General features: G+C 38.6%; 1 protein-coding gene across 3 annotated transcripts; it reads right to left on the bottom strand.

The window, feature by feature from the left end:
- Nucleotides 1-6: 6 nt before the first annotated feature.
- On the bottom strand, nucleotides 7-18,584 carry rasgrp4 (RAS guanyl releasing protein 4). 3 transcript variants are annotated; one of them, XM_065283025.2, is made up of 17 exons: nucleotides 18,102-18,584; nucleotides 13,856-14,034; nucleotides 12,841-12,946; nucleotides 12,552-12,614; nucleotides 12,339-12,470; nucleotides 11,284-11,425; nucleotides 10,046-10,219; nucleotides 8,848-8,964; nucleotides 6,776-7,051; nucleotides 6,363-6,443; nucleotides 5,624-5,728; nucleotides 5,321-5,430; nucleotides 4,908-5,058; nucleotides 2,662-2,698; nucleotides 2,445-2,579; nucleotides 1,478-1,671; nucleotides 7-831 (listed from the first exon to the last, which is right to left on the bottom strand). In XM_065283025.2, exons 1-17 carry the CDS (start codon nucleotides 18,122-18,124, stop codon nucleotides 811-813), a joined length of 2,046 nt encoding a protein of 681 aa, XP_065139097.1. In that variant the 5' UTR covers nucleotides 18,125-18,584; the 3' UTR covers nucleotides 7-810. The 3 variants fall into 3 exon arrangements, with proteins under 3 accessions (XP_065139097.1, XP_065139095.1, XP_065139094.1); XM_065283023.2 differs by having other exon boundaries at nucleotides 7-1,117; nucleotides 13,856-14,031; XM_065283022.2 differs by having other exon boundaries at nucleotides 7-1,117; nucleotides 18,102-18,583.
- Nucleotides 18,585-18,849: the final 265 nt, after the last annotated feature.

Raw genomic sequence — 18,849 nt, 5'->3', positions numbered from 1 at the left:
CGTGTATCATTTTCTCATGTATTTTTTAATCACATCAGGCAGTGCTTTATGGAAAATACTTCAGATTTATCAATCCGCAATAAATAAAAATCTATAGCCTAAATTCAAGATTTAGTAAAACAGACATTCAAGTTGTAGAGGACAAAATAATTCACAGACACGATATTAGAAAAACACAATTGAATAGCTCCACAATATTCATGGTTCATCTCAGTTCACCCCTCTCCTTTCATTAGTGCTGATGGATGTGTGCAAGCAGGCTAAATGAGACATCTATTCAGTTCATAGCAATGAGCGCTAATGAAACAGATTGTGATGATGTTGAATTGCGACGGGACAGTTGTTGAATATAACAAGTTACATAAGACCCATTGTCTACTGCTCAGTGAATTGTTCATTGCATAAGGCACAATGATGCATTGTGGGTATTATATCAGCACCAAAAGCAAACATCCCTTAACAGTGGAGATACATTCTTGTTGTTTAAATGAACAACTCTGTTGATTTTTTTCCACCAATGTGAATATTAAGGCTATGGTTGACAACGCACAGTTCTTGCAGTAAGCACCTCTTCATAGTTAAAGGCAAGAAAGTCCATTTAGTCAAGTGGTAGTGAGATCAGTGATATACTGTACAGTAGCGGTCCACCTTTGGATACTTGTGGAGATGTGAGGTCTGTTGATGTGCTCCTCACTGGCAGTCGTTGCTGGTGCATAGAGAGTTCTTACCATTCATACGGTTTCAAACAAGCTCTTAATTCCTTAAATAAAATCCCATGCATTAGTCCTTCCAGGCAGAATTGCATCACATTTAACGAACGTCAAGAACAATCTGTTGAAGACAATAGAACAAGACAGTTTGCGAGAAATATGAGCATTTGCTCTTCAGCCTCTTATCGTCCAGTGTATAAACGTCCCTTTACGGTTACAAAGAAACATTGAAATCCAGCGGTAATATCAGTCTGTTTCTCGGTGAGACAAACACATGCCCACATGCGAAAACAAGTTCAGTCGGGTTCTCTTCGTTTATCTTTGTTCAGCTTCAGTTCATCCATTTTCTCCTGTAGGAGAGAACTAGGGGCAGATGAACCTCGTACCCTTGCTGGTAGAGTGGCGCTCTGGGGTAAAGGCAGGTAAGTAATGTTAGTGAGAACCAATTCAAGCCTGTAGACTTGTGTCTTAAGAAGTAGTGGCTGTGCAGTCTTAGTTACCCAATAAATTAGCTTTCTGTGCGATAAGTGACTCTGCCTGTGTAAACCCAGCTTTTGTCATTTTTTTGTAGTACATTCTGTGAAAATATGACCTTGATATCTTTAATATGACCCGAGTCAAACTTTGATGTTCTTAATCTCATAATTAGATTGAGACTTTAGCTAGGATTTCACAGACAGGGTCACGTATATTTTGAAACCATTCATCTGATTTTCAGTGGAAAGGTTAGAAAAGCAGTGGAAACTTTGCGTACTTCATGGCATTACCTTTTCAAGAGGTGGATGTTTTAGAGAATGCAGACGGTCTTTCCGTTTACCCACCGGCGTCCAAACTCCTGGGTCTGTTTGAGTGGATATGTCTGATAACGTGGATGCCTCAGCGTCGCTGTCTGACGAAGTTTGGCCTTTGGAGTGCTCGGATCCGTTTCCATTAGGAAAGATGAACGCTTCCTCCTCGGAGCCTAATTGAAAATAAGAAATGCCACAATGGTGGTTGATAGTTATTTACCAACTGGGAACCTAAAAAGTACCCTCTTCATCTCAGTAAGTGAGTGAAATAAGCTTATTACACTTTATATTACAACACTTTAAGGGACACTCCACTTTTTCCAGCTCCCCTAGAGTTAAACATTTGTTTTTTACCATTTTGGAATCCATTCAGCCGATCTCCGGGTCTGGCTGTACCACTTTTTAGCATAGCTTAGCACAATCCATTCATATGCAATCCAATCCAATATGGCTAGGAACTATACTCTCATTCTGCCGTAACATGGCTGCAGGAGGCGCAATGATATTATGCAGTGCCCTAAAATAGTCCCCTGCTATTGAAAGTTACTAAGGGGGCTATTTTCGGCTGCTGCGTTATATCATTGCGAGCTGGAAATGAGCATAAGTGTAGTGCCCCTTTAAGGCTTATACTAAAACACGTTTTTAAGGTGTCTCAACTGAAAAGGCAACTTTAAATATGCCACTGCCATTGATTTGTCTCAAGATACACACCAGTAATGTATTTTTCTAATGCATGTTTATGAAATACATCTTAATTTAACTAAGGCCTAATCCTGGCTTTAGCTGTGAAACTAGGCCTGTGAGTAAGGTCTAAATACTTGATTCTGATTGGTCAAATGTTATGTTTTTGACTAATCAGCAGTGATATACAAGACCTGATCACTCTGATCACATTATTTCTTATTGTACGGTGCACATTACCACAGGAATGACATAGGAAACTCACCCCAGTTGCCTTTAGTGTGGGTGCCTGATCCAGGGCCAGGGGTGTAGGGACATGGGCTACTGGTCACCTGTAACATCTTCAAACACTCCATTCCCACACCGTCCTTACAGTGCTTATGACAATTCACTCCACAGTCTTAAACAAAATGAAAGCAACAGGATTAGTGAATGATAATCTCTGTTGATCTATTTGAAAATGATCTGAAATCAGTTCTGACCTTTGCAGTGGTAGCCTTGCTTTATGACTCCCCATAACTATTGGAGAAATGAAAAAGATATTAGATGATGCAAAAATGCACACACTGTAAGAAAAAAGTTAGTTCAACTTAAAAATATATGGTACCTAGCTGTTCAATTCAGCTTAAAAATAATTCAATTTAAAAATATTAGCTGACAACAATTTGTACACATTTTTGTTTAGGGTTAAAGGAACAGTATGTAAGAAATGTATATCAATTAATCATAAAATGGCCCTGATATGTCACTAGACATTAAGAAATCATTTTCATTTTAAATACTAATATCACTGACAACGGTGGTCTGGCCAGGATATTGTCATTTAAAATGTGGACTTGCAGCCCTCAACTGATGGTTATGTTGTCATTTTGTGTTTTGGCCACCAGTTGTGTGATTGCAATACCAGTTTTGGCCACAATCCTACATACTGTTCCTTTAACTGATAATTTTAAATTGAATTAACTTAAAATTGGAATGCCACTAACTTACTTTAAGTTGAACCAACAAATCATTTTTACAGTGCAGACATGTTCCAAAATTAGGGCTGGACGATATACCTTAACTTTATATCTTTCCCAATTTTGACAATACTCACTATATCTCAATATATTTTCTTTACCCTGTGTTTTTTTTTTTACATGATAACAGGATTTGGATAGAGCATTCAAAATTATGCATTCTGTCTTCACATGCTATCAGAATTATCATAAATATGAGTTTCCCATGCAAATTTGCACATGCACTCTAAAAATGGCTGGGTTATTTTTGACCCATAATGGGTAAATATTGGACAGAACATATGCCGAGTTAAAAATTACCCAATGTTGGGTTGTTTTTAAATGCAACCATGGGTTATAATAACCCAGCAGTTGGATTAAAGGGCACAGAGAATGAAAAAACATTTTTACTTTGTCTTTGTTGAATAATTGTAGTCTACCCACAGTTACGAACATACAAAAAGTGCTAGACATGCTAAACATCTCAGTCTCATAGAAATTCCTCTTTTAGAAATGTCACCCAGAAAACGACCCAATCTGAAAAACTGATGCTTATGACATCACAGGCATCTCACTGCCCCTCCACTTTAAAATAATTGGCTACAGAGTGGCAGCAAAGTCAGCCAATCAGTAATGAGATTGCAAGTTAAGCCAGTAGGGGGAGCCAAATAGGTGCAAAACCACTTGTTTAAAATCCCCCACCCTAACAGAGCTATCTGAGAGAGGTTTTTAGGAAGCTTCTAAGGCATTACAGACCCCCCAAAAAAATTGTCTACATGTCACATTACAGAACAAGGATAAATACCCCGTTCAATCATTCGATGTCACCTTTAAAACAACCCAGCATTGAATACATTTTAACCCAGCGGTGTGTTCTGTCCAATATTTAACCATCATGGGTCAAAAATAACACAGTCATTTTTAGAGTGTGAATGCCCTCTGATGTCATGTTTACTTACAGGAAGTTTCTAAATAAATTCCACATATGGGTGGGCCTTAAAGCCTAAAAATGGTGGATAGGAGAAGGATGTCTGCTGTGGCAGGTATGCTTTATTAAATTTGATCTATTACAGCTTCACTTGTTGTTAAAGTAGTTTATATTTACATATATAAATATATTTAAGCATATTGTACGTTTTATACACCGTGTCATGAAACGGCGTCATCCATTCTTTCCCACCACAAAGCATCTGCACACAGCAAGCTCGAAATCACGACTTTAGAAGTGGGAATTATCACATTTTTGATTGCATGTAAAGGCACCCCAATTCATCATCCAATCTCGTGTCTTCTTCCACAACAACGTTGCTTGCTATCACCATTTTGAAATGGAAATTGTTCAGCCTCTTTAGCATGTTAATCTTAATTTTCAACAACCCTACTGAAAAATCCAGCATAAGCTGGTATCTGGTTTTAGCTGCTTTGTGGTTGCAGTAGCTGGTCTAAGCTGGTCCTACCGGCCTGGCAAAGCAGGTCAAGCTGGTGGGTCAGCTGGTCTTAGCTTAAAAAGTGACCAAAACACAGCTAGACCAGCTTGCTACACCAGCAATACCAGCTTAAGCCACCTGGGAGACCAGCTAAAACCAGCTTACCAGTTTATGCTTGATTTTTCAGTAGGGAATATTCATGATATACTGTCATTTTCTATATTATTACCTTGATCATATGTAATATTCGATATATCACTCAGCTTTACCCACAATCCATTATTCAATGGTTTAAACACTCACAAATCCTCCGCAGGTGTCGCAGAATGTCGGCCTCTTGTACGTGGTCTCGTGGAAGTTGTGCAAGTTGTGAAGGCTGACGCCAAGCTTAGCACACACTGACATCCCTCGCATGAAATAGGAAGTTATTTCATCTCTGCTTATTTCTCCTTCTCTGGAAAACAAAAAGCAAAGCATAACCTTATTCGATGAAGTCATCTAAACACTAAGGGCAGTTTCCTGGTCTAGATTAATCCAGTACTAGGCCTTAGGTATTTTAAGACAATGATGTCATTTTTACAAGCAAACCTTACAAAAACAATACTGGTGTGACAAAACAACAGCACTGATATATGTTAAAATTGTTAAGTGTTTTTTTTTTTGGGACTAGGATAAGCCCTCTCTTGGAAACTGTTTAACCAAAATGCTCCCCTTACCTGTCGCTCTCGTGTGTGCAGAACGAGAAGGGAAAGTTTGCGGCGATCTTCTCAAAGTCCTCCAGTGAAATGTAGCCATCCATGTTCAAGTCGTAGTTCTTCATGATGGACTGTAGGGGGCGACACAATCGTTTTGATTTTTAACGTTAGCCACTGACGCATGAAATCGTCCTGTGACATTTGGTTGAGAAAAGCTTACACGCTATTATGGAAGTGAAAGTGGACGACCAGGAAGCGGCCGTCAGAGCGTCACAGTCAGAAACTGGCCCTAACAGTAAAATTGAGCATATGTTTCTCACTTACATCTACCATCTGCTTAACGTGCTTGGAGATGGTGGCAGGGTCCATACGAGGAGTCACTCCCGATCCCCACTCCGCTACAACGGGAGGCTTCACTGGAGCTACAGGCTATGAGGAGGCAAGGAGATAAAAGTTTTGTTTTGACACTAAACAGCAAGTTTTCATCTCAGACGATCAGCAACTGTCAAATGTTGCTGCAAAAACATTATACACACCAACTGGGTTTACTTATACAACATGCGAAGGCTGTCGCAGGCGGAGGCTTCATAGGAAAGAATCAAAAGCTTGTACGTAACAACACCCACACAGAGAGCGATGGAGATAACAATCGTGTGTCTTTCAGCACCTTGCGTCTTTTTTGTGGTTTTCTTTGAAGTGTGTTTGCACAAAGACGAGTGCACTGTGCCCTGAACCCACACATTAGAACGGGATACTCCCTGTCTATAAACAGGTCACATGCAAGGACAGCCTATTTGTTTTGAAATGTGATGAAATCATCAATATCAACAGAAATGTCACCAACTTCCACTAAATCAGTTTCTGTGCTACAGTACATGCATACTGTATATGTCTGTATGGTGTGTTTAGCATATTGCTTCGAAATGTCAGATAGAGTGTTCAGATGGTTGTGCATGGTGCTAGCATTGCAAAGATCATGGGTTTGAATCCCAGGGAACATGCACGCTGATAAGAAAATACAAGTATTGCTGCAAGAACCTGAAGGCTCTTTAAAGGGCCTCACCTGAATTTTGGGATTCTTGGGTTCCTTGGCGTAGGAGAGCTCGTATATCTCATCCTCAGTGTAATACAGGTCTAGCGAGAGCTGTGGGGCAGAAGCGTTACACATGAGTGGATGCTTAATGTTTGCAGTCCACATCTCTCAGTATCACATACAAACAGCAGAGCAGAATCACAATAGGGCCATTTCAGCTTATAACCTGTCAGGAATTTAACCAAGGCATGTTTACGTGTTCCTAAATTTGCACGCTTTCTTAATCATTTATTCTGTGTAGTGCCGAGGACCGGTTAAACACTCGCAATACCGTGCAATCCCTCAGTGCATCCAAAACAAACACTTCTGAGAAGAGCTGCTTTCCAGTAAAAATGGCTTTCGTATTGAATCCCTCCCACACCAGCATTTCCCCTCGAACTCACCGTTAGCAGGTGCAGTAAGTCTTTGTTGGCTTCAAATGGCGGGGTGCAGTCATGGATGGCCAGCAAGTCGCTAATGTTGCTGTATAAATGCTGCAGTTTGCCCAGGTTGATCTTATCGTCCTCCAGGTAATCTGGAAGCGCTTCGTTGAGGGAGATCAGATCTTTGAGATGAACGCCCAAGATGGGCACCTTGAATCCGGTGCACTCGCTGTACACCCGTCTGTAGTTCGAATAGTTGCTGTAGGATGACAGCAGCTCTGTAAGCTCGCTGAGAGTCTGCATGAGAAAAACATGGAGCCTTAGTAAGTGTGCACATCTCAAGCATGACAACATCTTTTTTTTGGTATTTGACACTTTGTTAGTACAGTTCAGGTTTTCCACATTTCACTTGCTTTGTCATTTTTACTTCCTTTTTGGTCATTTTTAAAAAGTGATTTATACATAAACTGTAAAACATTTTGCTGTCTTAAATTTTAAGTACAATCAAATTGGTCTGCAAGATTATGCCGAGGGGGCCCAGTTGTATGGCATTTTATAAAAATGCATTAATTTATTATAAATCCTGTGTAATTAAACCTCAGAAAATAAACCAACAGCACTACATTGTATAATTTAATGTGTTTTGTTTAAAGGGGACATTTCACAAGAATTGTTTAAGATGTCAAATAAATCTTTAGTGTCCCCTGAGTACGTATGTGGATTTTTAGCTCAAAACACCATATAGATCATTTATTATAGCATGTTAAAATTGCCACTTTGTAGGTGTGACAAAAATTTGACGTTTTTGAGTGTGTCATTTAAAATGCAAATGAGTACATTGCAGTGGTTGGATAGTGCAGATAAGGGCGGTACTGTCCTCTTCTGACATCACAAGGGGGGCCAAATTTCTCCTTCTTTAGCACCACTTATAGTTCTACAAATAGGTGATGTTTAGCACTAAAAATGGTTCCTGTATGATTACAAGTCAGTGAACCCCTTTTAGTGCTATTTAGCACCATTTTTTTTAGAGTGAGGTATTACTTAAAAATGTATAATTTATGGTACAGTTACAGTACTGTGCTGTGGTGCCACAGGAGAACCATTTTTTATTCCCAATGAACCTTTAAGTCAAAGTTTAAGGTCAACTTTTAAGTCAAACTGCTTTATGGGTCCACTAGACCAGTTTTTCCCAACCAATGTACTTGCATACATTCTCTTTTTTGAGGACCAAGAATATTTGGGAGATAACTGCAAAAATGTCAATGTGGTGTAACCGATTTTTGTCAATTGGTGTAACTTTTGTTTTTTAATGAAAATATAAATATATTGATTTAAAAAAATGTGGAATAAAATATAATCAAATCTAGTTTAGTGTAATATGATTTTTACATCATTTGTCAAAGATGATTTAAATCAGCATTAAAATTTACATTTAGAAATAACTAATAAAATTATATAATAAAACAAATTTTTTAAATTATATATATATATTATTAATGTGCCCTCATCAAAACCACTAATCTCCTACACTCCTTAAAAAGATCACTGCAATCTTTTCCGGGGCCCGGGAAAAGATCGCGGCGATTAGCAATTAGCAACATGACCCAAAATCCAAGTAGTTATTAATGGAGGAATTCAAGTCCCGCCATACTTTTTTTCTCATTTCAGTTTCAGAAATGTGACGCATACATGAGCGCAACTGATTTGTTTATCTGCTCATTATCACATTTGCAATGTTTTTTGTTGATTGCTAACACGCTTATAACTCAGTCTGCGGCTCATTTCGGAGGTTGCATCCACTGGAGGTCACATTTATGGCGCATTGCGGTCTCATTTAAGCAATCGTGATAACTGGCAACCGAGCTGTCGAAATACACTATTGGCTAAAGTGACAGGATTGCATAGACCTGAACACTCATTCGGACCAGTAAGGTGCATTTAAAAAAAATTATAAAAATTGAACACAGCGTTGATTTTCAGAGAAACTTTTTAAGAGTGTAAGATTGATGCAATCCATATGCAGCACATTGGTAAAAATGTGAAGGTCTTGTGTCATGTACGAGTGATATCACTTTTCATCGGCTCAGACTGACCTTTGTGACGTCAGAGGAAAGCAGGCTGGCTGTATCTTTAAGACGAGAAATGGAGCTGTGACACAGTCCTCCTATAACCGCCATCAAAGTATTGAAATTCTGCAGGGCTCTCAGCTTCTACAAACACACACAAAATTGTAACATTGAATTCTCTCTATGAGCCCATGGTGCGGCCTACATCCTCTTTCCTGTAAAATAGCACTCGAAATCAACAGTTATGCAACAGTTCTCTAGGATCCTTTCCCAATACCGGAACATTATTTTGATGGCACACTTACAGTATATCACATTTCCACACTATCACATCATATGACGCATTTGCTTATTTCCTAGGTGTTTTCTTCAATCTACGTTGTTCGTGCAATTATGCTAATGTGGTTGGGTCCAGAACAGTACATGAAGCACATGTTATGTAACCGTTTCCTCTGAACAAATACATTAAATTTTACGTCTATGACTTCACTCTGGGTTTATACTGTAAAAGTGAGTTGCCATTCTGGCATGTACTGAAATATAATAGTCATCAACCGATATGATACACTTTCAAGCTATGAAATCGTTGTAATGTTAAAAAATATGTCACCTCTGACATGCTATAAAAATGTTTCAGAATGAGTCAAAACCCTTCTAGGGCAGATATCACAGACAACCTCAAAAACGAATAGCCGCAGGGTCTATGTGAAACCACATATTTTGTCATGCTAGGGCCTCTACGTTTTACGTCAGTCTCTTGATGGAAAGTTACTGCAATGTTGAACAAGATCATTACTTTGATATTTCAGCATGTACAGCCTGCTGAAAGAAACCAACAGCTAAAAGCAGCCTAAGCTGGTTAGCTGGTCTTAAGTTAGAAGTAGCTGGACTAAGCTGGTCAGCGTAAAAGTGTCCCCTCTAAAACAAGCCTGCCAGGCTGCCACACCACCTAAAACCAAGCTGGGGGACCAACTAAAACCAGCTTTCATTTTCAGATCCACAATAGTAAGGGCACACTTTCTGAGTGGCTTTGGTTCCTTAACTATTTACCAGTTAATTTTTTTATAGGCACTTATTTAACTCCTCAAATAAAAACTTTTATATCTTAAGCATGACTTCATTCCTGGGACTCTTCTTTAGTCTCTGTTGAGCTCTGATTGGTGAATCACTCGATTGTATGCGTGTTGTGCTCTTTTGCATGTGTGTATTATATCATTGTATATACCTGTGCTACATGAATGAACTTAGTGAAGACTTCTGCTCGCTGCTGTGGTGTGTGTCTGTTGAGGATCATGAGCTGGACCCACTGAGAGACTCCGTTACAGAGCATGACAGAGCGCTCGAGGGCCGGATTGTGCCTCACTGAACCATGAACCACGTAACTACGATAGTCCAGGAACTAAACAAACACACACAAACACACACAAACAGACAGGTTCAGGTCAAATCCAGATGTGCCAAGCATTCACGAATGTAATCATCAAGATATAAAGACACTCTGATAAGAAATAACACGTCCAGGTATGAGTACAATGGGTGTGATCGCAGTTGATTCATTAGTCAGTCATAGAGCCTCCTACAGTTGTATTTGGACATAACTAGTTTTCCTGAAGGTTATATTTGTGTTTCACATTTTCAGTCCGGTCCGAATCTGCCAACTCTGTTAAATTCCCCCTCGTCAGTATGACTGATACAAAATAATTTTCTGTTGGTCTTAGTACACGATGTAAAATATCAAAACTCTTTGGCTATTTTTGAGCGCGATGCTAACGGTCTAATCAGATTCAATGGATTATGCAAAGCTGTGCTAAGCAAATGTTTATCTCTAGGGGAACTGGAAAATGAGCCTATTTTCAAAAAAAGTGGAGTGTCCCTTTAACTATTATAGGAACTTTTATTATTGTGTGTATTTTCAGCCTCTTGCAAGCTTTGCGATGTGGATGTAGTCATTTTTGCAGTCCGGTGAAGAAATACAAAAATAAAACTAAAATAAAGAAAAAGCATCAAAACTATGTAAATAATCAAGGTACACTTTAAATGTATTTTTAATTAACCCAATGCTGTTTAAATATTGGACAGAACACTTGTTGGGTTATAAATAAACCTATGCTGGGTTGTTGTTCACCCAACCATGAGTTGAAACAACCACCCAGCATTGCATTTAAACCACCCATCATAGCTTTATTAATTAACAAACAGGTGTTCTGTCCAATATTTACCCAGCATTGGATTAAAAATAACCCAGTTTAATTGATTAAAATTGTCAGGTTAGTCTCAACTTTTGTTGTCTGTGTTAATGTGTAATATTATAGACACAAGTAATCTTGTGCATTTATTTTAGTAAGGTTTTAATGTCATGTGATCAGAATGGTAAAGTCATTTAGAAAAGCAGATTTGCACTAGTTTGTCCTGCAGCATGTATTCAGTTAATGTGAATGAAAATGAATATTTGGGGCGACTCACCGAGACGTTGCAGAAGTTTTTGAACTCTAAGTAGCTGAGGTGTTCAGCCATTTCATCTGGCTCCATGTGGTCGAACAGCAATGAAACCTTCCTTTTCTTTACTGAGGGAGATTCAGTTTGAGATACGTTCACTGGAGGATTACTGGAATCAGTGATGGACAGAAAGAGATCATAAAAGATCACAACATCAGGCAGTAATATACACAATATTAAAAAAAACAAAGACAGACTGTCAGGATTTCACTTCATAGGGGTCTAAATGAACACTTTATGTATGATTATACAATGGTAATTTGACGTCTATTTTTCATGCGTATGAGTACTACCACACTGCAAAAAAAATTGGTTTAACTTAAAAAAAAAAAAACATTACCTGGTTGACACAACATTATTATTATAATTATTATTACTTTTAACTTATCTTATATTTTACATTTTTAACAACATTTTAAGGCAGCCAGAAGACTAAGTTGAACCAACAAATCTTTTTTTACAGTGCAATCACATTTTGTCACAATCTCATTACTATTTACCACAATTTCAAAATAGCAAAGACAATGAAATAACAGTGACAGTAGGATATATGAAAATTATGTGACTACGAAACCATGCATTGCATAACTAGCTCAAAAGATTAATCGCGATAAATCACATACAAAATAAAAGTGTGTTTGCATAATATATGTGTGTGTGTACTGTGTTATAGATTATGTACATACAAGTATAAATACACACATACATGAATTTAAGAAAATTGTTATTTAGGTTTATTTTTATTTTTATAAATAAATAAATAAATAAATATATATATATATATATATATATATATATATATATATATATATATATATATATATATATATACATATATATACATATATATACTTGTAAATGTTTCTTAAATAAACTATGAAAAAAACATATATTTTGTGTGTGATTAATCGCAATTAATCTTTTGACAGCCTATTTTTAACATGACACGAAACATAAATACAAACACTTAGTCTGAAACAGTTAGGGTCCTTAAAATTCAGATCACTAATCTTAAAACTCACATGTAGGGTGAATTGAAGAGCTGATTGTGTGAATCGTTTCCCTCAACCCTGACCAGAGCCCAGAGGTCTCCCATCGCTTCTTCTAACATAGGGTCCATCTCAAACATCAACCGAAACTGAGTTATCCACTGCCTGCGGTACGGAAGAAATACACACATTCATTCTTTCATTCATTTAAGTTTAAATACATGTGAATGCTGTAGATCCACCAACCTGATGAAGTGGCAGATTTGGGATCGTCTCTGAGTCCTCTTTTCTGCGGGACAATCTTTATATGTGATCAGAAGTCAAGGAGAAACCCCCGAAAAGTGAGATTACAAACTCTTTTGCTCCCAATTAAAATAATCCACTGCTATTAAACAGGCAAAAGTGAAACAGTGCTGTGCACTGTTGTGACTGAACCCAGGACTACTCTATGGATGATGGACTTAACTTCACTGGGATCAGTTTCATGAATCAATCATTTACAGAAGCGCAGTGAGGTTGGTTTGATAAAGGATATAAAGAAAGTAGCTTATGGGCGAAGATGTGTGACGGTACGACCCAGTTATGCATCATTAGGGTCATGTGAACAAGCTGCGTCCCTCTGTTCAACTTTCCATCCGAGTCTGCAAAAAAATGTTTGAGTGTTACTGTGGCATAAAAAAATTGCTTTTACAATTTGAAAACAAGGGTCTTTCTGATTAGTATATCCATCAGGTGAAAATCCAACGCTATATCCTGGCAATTCGTACGTATTTTACCAGGTGTCTTATTTGTATTAATTCATACAACCACATTCGTACCCATGTGATGTTGGGGCAAGGGGTGTGGTTTTGTTATTGTTTTTTTTTATGATAATCATACGTTTTTGCACGATTATGAACTTCGTATGAGTTCATACAATTTAGCCAACTCTTAAAATATGTACAAATGCTTGTGAGATCAGGCTGAAAAATTACATATTTGCTCACTTGGAAGTGTAGGAATACAGTAGTAAACACTTAATAGTAATAGTGAAACGTCATCTGATCTGAACGTCAACAAGCCATTGGATTTAGGGTAACACTAAGCTCAAGCATGAGCTTATATAAACATTAATTTTTATAAAAAAAATTATACTTAAGCAAAAACGGGGAGGGGTGAAGAAAGAACAAATGAGAAAGAGACAGCAAAAAGAAGGAGGGGGGGCAGGCCTGCGAGACTGAAATGAGGCATACAATCAGGCTTTGTCTCATTAGCATAAAGAGACAAACACATTCCCAGGCCCTGAATGCTACTAAACCAAAAGATTTCCCTCTTTCTGTCCCACTGTTTCTCTTTCCCTCTGTCTCTCACACCGCTCTGCAGACTTACATAATCTGGCTGGCACATGCAAACTGGGAATGGGGTGTTGGTACATGGGGCAAGGAAAACACATAGGAGCCCAATCAGGTGTAAAACGGGTGACATGCTCTATATTTGTAACAAGTGATGCAGACAGTGACAGAGAAAGATAAACAGATGGAGAGACAGCGAGAGGTGAGTGGCACACCAACCGAAGCAGTGAAGGCATCGGACGATGAGCTCATCCAGGCTGGCAGCGCGGAACGAAGGGTGAGCCGGTGGGCTCTGTAGAGCTCGGCTGATCTCCTGAGGACTGGGACATGTCATTCTCCTCTGCACCGGTCTCTTGTGCTTTATCACACATCCACCCTCCTGACGGGACTTCCTGCTGCTAGAGACGGGCAGACAAAAAAAGATGCAGTTTTTCTATTGGGGTCTTATCTATTCAAGCGTCGTTATATTCATAAACAGCTTTATAATCATTAAACAAGTGCATAATACAAAAACACAAGGAAAGTATCAATGGCAACCGTCTGTTTACATAACAAATGCACTGTACGTGTACACAACAACTGGCCTTTCACAATATCAATTCGTCACATGAAATGTGTTTCTGTATCATGGGGACAAGGTCACTATTTTTCCTGTTTTATATATTTTAAACAAAGGAATGATGGTAGAAATTTGTGCTGTGGGTTCTTAGGGGTGTAGAGCAGATGTGTGTATATTTTTCTCGGCGATCGGATTTATGTTACTTCTGTGGCGGGTGCTTTTCTGCATAATCTGTCTGGCACAAAGCGATTGGTAATAATAGATAGGATATGTGTGTGTGTGTGTGTACCTGGTAATTATCATGTTGTGGGTCCCCACAAAGATAAGAATACCAGTACATTTTTGACCTTGTTGTCGGGACATTTTGAGGTCCCAATGAGCAAACATTATAAACATAATTGTAAAATCTATGCTGTTATGTCAACATATAATTTTAGTATAAAAATACCCAAGCTGTCACTGGGGCAGTGCCCTTAAGAAAGAATCTAATATGTACAATAAGGTACAGATACAGTGAGGGTGCTAATAACTATTTGAACACCCAGCTATTTTGCAAGTTCTCCCACTTAGAAATAATGGAGGGGTCGGAAAATTGTCATCGTAGGTGCATGACCACTGTGAGAGACATAATCTAAAAAAAAATCCAGAAATCATAATATATGATTTTTTAACTATTTATTTGTATGATACAGCTGCAAATAAGTATTTGAACACCTGTCTATCAGCTAGAACTCTCAAAGACCTGTTAGTCTGCCTTTAAAATGTCCACCTCCACTCCATTTATTATCCTAAATTAGATGCACCTGTTACTTGCATAAAGACACCTGTCCACATACAATCAGTAAGAATCCAACTACTAACATGGTCAAGACCAAACAAAGGCTAGTGTACCAAATATTAACAATGACTTTCTTAGGTGTTCAAATACTTATTTGCATCTGTATCATACAAATAAATAGTTAAAAAAATCATACATTGTGATTTCTGGATTTTTAGATTATGTCTCTCACAGTGGACATGCACCTACGATGACGATTTCAGACCCCTCCATGATTTCTAAGTGGGAGAACTTGCAAAATAGCAGGGTGTTCAAATACTTATTTTCCTCACTGTATGTACCAATACTATAATATACCTTTGCTTTGAAGTACAAATATGTAACTCTAAGGTAATATGTACAATGGGCCTGCAGCAAAGTTCATTGTACATTCGTGCTCTCTGCAAGCCCTACCAGTAGATCAGGTATGTTTATGTTTTAATATGTTTTGTGTATTACAGGTATGTGTTTATATCGACCACTCTGCTCTTTGCACATTGTTTGTTGTACCTGTTCATGTACCATGGCCTGCTGTTTTAGGTACAGTATAGCAGAAGCAGTAGATGTCAATATTCAATGTCAATTTCACAGGAAGAGAAATGTATGAAAATAAAGATAAGCATCTCTCTCGCTCTATCTCTCTCTCTCTCTTTCTCTCGCTGGATTTATTTACACAGAAAACAACAACATTGTACATCAGGGTGACAGTCTATAGAGTCTATAAATTTAATTGAAAAACAGATCATTTTAAATTCATTGATGTCAGTCTATGAGTTGGACTGAAGTTGAATTGTTTCTGTGACAGCATCAGCAAAAATCATTGTGGTCTTTGACTGCAGTGACATGAACAGGAAGCTATCTGACTACAGAGAAGTAAAGATAAGTTCTTAGAATGACCAAACCCTTCATAGCTCGCCCTTCCTGTCAGATCAGTGTCCGGGTCAATATGCTTTTTCAAATCCCTCTACAAATACATAATTTAACTTTAAGTAAACCTAAACCTGGTTGCCCCTAAATTTGGGGGTTAATTTCATTTTTAAGTCAAATCAACTCAAAATTTTAAGGCAATCACCTACTTTTAAAATATCCTTCATAACAGTGTAGCCAAGAGCACAAATGAACTAAATTTGTAGACCAGGATGAGATCTTTATCTGTGTAAGGGGCTTCACAGACCTACTCTTAAATTTCACCTGTAAGCCTTTCTATTTATACTTTGGTAGCATTATTAAAATAACCATTTCCTTGTCTTTTTTCGCTAGAAAGAATATTAGCATGGCTAGCCATGACTATGTAAATTCGGCATCATATTTTCACCCCTCTCTGAGACATATTTGCATCGACCTGCTTCACAGCTGACGACAATATATAATGCACACTGTGCAACTCTGTCAGGCCTGAAATATACACACATGCACACACACATACACATACAAAGTCACAGACAAACAGACTCACACATATACAAATGAGGGAAAATGCACATGGTGAGTGTAAACGAGTTTGTAAACAGGTCAATGCAATGAATGCTGGTGGTGAGAATCAGCAGTTTCAATATCTGGGCCAAAATATGACAACTTTTTTACTATGTACTCAGTTTGTAGATTTTTAAAACTACGTTGGATTGTATGCATTTACAGTATATAATCCTTTAAATGCTAAAGTGTTCTTGCCGTGATTCATTATTGAAACACTATACGAGAAAGATTCAACAAGCCGCAATTTTGTTTGTGTATACATAAGACATCCAATATCATAATCCACTGATACATTTGCAATCATACTGTGTATGAGTGCTTCAGGCATGCACAGCACCTACTCTCTCACTTTCTCTTCCTCTCCTTCTGCACCCTTTGCACTATTCATGTCATTCAGAAAACAACTTCTCCTTTCTCTTGGAAATACCCCCCAACCTCCCCCTGCCCCTTCCCTGCCACAGTAGCCAGTGTTTTACTCCCAGTTCCTGGCTACATCTTTAGCTAGATTACTCGACCCCCAACCCTCTCTCGCCTGCTCTCTCTCTCTCTTTGCTAACACACACTCTCACACACACACACACACACACACACACACACACACACACACACACACACACACACACACACACACACACACACACACATGCAAATTCCTCCCTTTCTCCTGTTAATTGATTAATTGATGCCCGAGCCCTTTGAAGGCTTTGCCATCTCCATAGTCTATCTGCATCTTCTCCATCTCTTCTATTATATCGTTATTCCAATAATGGCACCCGTAGAGATGCCTGAAACTTAAACATATATGATATATCTGTATGACATGCTTGCAAAGCCTTTCTGTAATGAGACTGATCCTGATAACATCAACCTTAGCCGCTGCTAAGTCTGTCATTTCCAAGCAATCAGATAAAGCCTAGCGAGCACACATGGCCACAAAAAGCTCCTCCTTTAAAAGATATACGTCCTCACATCGCTTTACACTGTTTATGTAGTTACATAGCACGGCCTGCACTGATCAGCACAGTTTTATAAATGTGATTCCACATCTAGCTGTAGTTAATATGCCGATTAAGCTTGTAATGAGTTGACATTGACGCTGTTTGTTCAACACCAACCAGTACTTTCGTGCTAATGTGCCTCTTATGTACTGTAAACACATGGTGAACATACCTCTATCCACTACAGGTCACAGAAGTACAAGTAGGTCAAAAGCAATTCATCTCCCTAATGCGAAATCCCCTCTCAAAGATCAAAAACCGGTACGGCTGACGCTTCAGAACATACGTATGTGACTTTATAGAACCTTGCGAATGCACACAGTCCGAGACAGTGATGAATGTGCAGTTTGAAACATTCAAGCCTGTATTTCTCATAGAGAACTGAAACTTTAACAGAAAGTTCTGAAGAACTAGAGGAGAAACCACAGCCCTGTCAAACAACCACAGTGATCACTTTGCAGTGCACTGCAAAATGAGGCATTCAACCTCAAGTGCACACTAAATTCGGTGACATGAGATGCTAAAGCAGACCTTTGCATTTATGCAACACGTAAAGTGACCTCAGAGAGGGTGTGAAAAACTGCCAAAGCACTACAGAGTGAAAGGAAGCTGTACCTTTTTGACTCTTTGCGAATCATGGTGCCAGGTCCTCTCCTCCGGTGTTTCTGTACCTCTTGATCCTCAGGGGTTGGTTGTTACACCTTCACTTGTCCCATCAGGCACCTCGTTGTCTCTCTCATCCACACATACGCACTGAGTGACCTCTTACAGAGACGCTCACCCGCGACTGTCAAAACTTAAAACGTTAAAAAAAAACATCCACTGTGACTCAGAGCTCTCTCTCTCTCTCTCTCTCTCTCTTACTCTCTCACTCACTCTCTCTCTCTCTCACCCTCCCTCCTTCTCTCAGAGAACATCAACCACAGAGCAAAGTTAACCAAAACAAATAAATAAATGAATAACAATGCAAAAAGAAACTGCCGTTGAACGACAGCACACAAACACACACAAAAAGAAAAAGTAAAATCCAGGGATGATAAAAAGTTGTCAAAAGGTATAATCACAACAAACAACTAACTGCATTCAATACAAACAAGACCCTATTTGAAATACAGGCACTTGCTCTAATAGGGGAACTTTCATGTGCGTGTTTGTGAAGGGGAGGAGAAAAGTGAAAGAGGGAGGGAATGGGTGAGATAGAGCTCTTTTGAAATCGTGAGGGATACAAATTAAAAATCATGACTAATTGAAATAACAAATGGACACACTTGGGTTGTGCTCTCTTATAGTCTATAGTCCCAGCTATTTGCCTTCAGGGCACAGGTAAAAAATCCAGACTTCAGGTGTGCAGTCTATGAATTTC

Source organism: Paramisgurnus dabryanus, chromosome 9, assembly GCF_030506205.2.
Source record: "Paramisgurnus dabryanus chromosome 9, PD_genome_1.1, whole genome shotgun sequence".
Lineage (NCBI taxonomy): Eukaryota > Metazoa > Chordata > Actinopteri > Cypriniformes > Cobitidae > Paramisgurnus > Paramisgurnus dabryanus.
This window is presented reverse-complemented; position numbering and strand designations above follow the sequence as displayed.

Excerpts from the sequence above, each read along its gene's own strand:
- rasgrp4 (XM_065283022.2), bottom strand. The coding sequence starts at position 18,124 with ATGATTCGCAAAGAGTCAAAAAG. Across the intron at positions 5,729-6,362 it reads CCAAGAATCCCAAAATTCAG|CCTGTAGCTCCAGTGAAGCC; the intron begins GTGAGGCCCTTT and ends GCCTCCTCATAG. Across the intron at positions 5,059-5,320 it reads TGCACACACGAGAGCGACAG|AGAAGGAGAAATAAGCAGAG; the intron begins GTAAGGGGAGCA and ends TTTGTTTTCCAG.